This window comes from Fragaria vesca, linkage group LG5 (genome assembly GCF_000184155.1).
Source record: "Fragaria vesca subsp. vesca linkage group LG5, FraVesHawaii_1.0, whole genome shotgun sequence".
In the NCBI taxonomy this organism is placed as follows: domain Eukaryota; kingdom Viridiplantae; phylum Streptophyta; class Magnoliopsida; order Rosales; family Rosaceae; genus Fragaria; species Fragaria vesca.
Window position 1 is genome coordinate 16,514,728 of NC_020495.1, and position 1,694 is coordinate 16,516,421.

A 1,694-nucleotide genomic window follows, 5' to 3' on the forward strand; every position below is an offset into this window, starting at 1 on the left:
CGTACGGAAAACCCGTATAAATCGTCCGCACCAGAAACAGACTATATATATATATATGTTGATGAGAGGCCTATGATTTCAATTAGTTTTTTTATATAATATTTAATTTGACTAACTAAAACTAATACTATCAAAAAATTTCTTGTAAAAGGATGTGTTCGTCGGTGGCAGCGAGACTACGTTCACAATTTTAGAATGGGCGATGTCGGAGCTTTTCAAGCATCCAAGTGTTATGAAGAAATTACAAAATGAGGTTAGAGGAATAGTCGGAAATAAGCAAAACATAATAACAGAGGATGATTTGGGTGGAATGAACTATTTGAAGGCAGTAATCAAAGAGACTCTTCGCTTGCATCCTCCAGCTCCATTACTATTTCCCAGGATGGCTAGCCAAGATGCAACGGTAAATGGTTACAATATCAAGCGCGGCACACTAGTTTTTGTTAATGCATGGAAGATTGGAAGGGATCCAAAGTCATACAACGACCCAGAAGAGTTTAAACCAGAAAGGTTTTTGAGTAATGTCGTAGATTATAGAGGGACCGATGATTTCCAATTTATTCCATTTGGGGCTGGCAGAAGGGGTTGTCCAGGAATTCAGTTTGCCATGGCTGTTCAGGAGATTGCTTTAGCAAATTTGATTCACAAGTTTGATTGGGTATTGCCTTATGGTGCAAGAGGGGAGGATTTAGACATGACTGAGGAGAGTAATAGTTCAACTATACATAGAAAATATCTTCTTAAGGCCATGGCTATACCATATCATTGCTCAGGTTAATTAAACACATGTTGAACCATATCCTTGTTAATAAGGTTAAACATGTGTTGCGTCATTATTTGCAATTTAGATTTCACGTATGTGGACTAATCCCTATTTTCGGTCCCTTGTAATTTAAGTTCATCCATCAATAAAAAGAGTAGTCATTGAAATTAAATTACTTTTGATTCATTTGTTACCTTCATTACCAAATATTTGTTTTTTTTTTTCTTTTTTAAATAGGGCTAATACGGCTCTCGTCAAGCCTTGATCATTGCAGTTGAGTAGAGGGATTTAGGGTATGTCAAATTAATGGGAGCCCCATGGCATGAACCCTACTAACTAGCTAGTGAAAACATTATGGCATGGGGTTTGATCGATGTTGTGACTGATAATGCAGAGAGGATCGTTCCTGCTTCGAGGTGATATGGATTAGAATCACTCCTCAATTCCATGACTTCATGTCAAATTCGAGTAATAATTTGCCTTCTCAATTTCTAGCTAGTGTCCATCGATAAAGTATTTTGAATTTTTTTATGACTGTTGATTTGCTTTGCTTATTATTTATCTAGCTTTTCATGTCTATGTTATTATAAACTAAATAACGGAAAAAGTAACGACATATCCCGATTTTGGGTCGAAATTGCAACTTCATGTACCGATATTAGCTCTTTCAAAATGTATCGATGTTACGAGTGGTTCATATGTTTACGAATAGTTTTAAAAAATTTCCTTAGTTTCATAATATAACTTTTACATACAAAATTCGAGTTAAGCGTAAAGTCAACGTTTTAGTTTATTAAAAGTTTGAAGCATGAGTAAAAAGTAATAATAATTCTTGTTTACCGTACACATGACTAGTAAACGGGTAAACTGAGAATACATAACATCTCTCATCTATATATATATATATATATATATATAATATATATATACA

At 34.4% G+C, this 1,694-nt stretch overlaps 1 protein-coding gene across 1 annotated transcript in view; it reads left to right on the forward strand.

Moving 5' to 3' along the window:
• Window positions 1-778, forward strand: part of LOC101291440 (cytochrome P450 71A8-like) — a 4,269-nt gene extending 3,491 nt beyond the window's left edge. Inside the window, exon 2 of the mRNA XM_004301469.1 lies at window positions 152-778. Coding sequence (XP_004301517.1) covers window positions 152-778 — 627 coding nt within the window. The remainder of the gene's footprint in view (window positions 1-151) is intronic.
• Window positions 779-1,694: the final 916 nt, after the last annotated feature.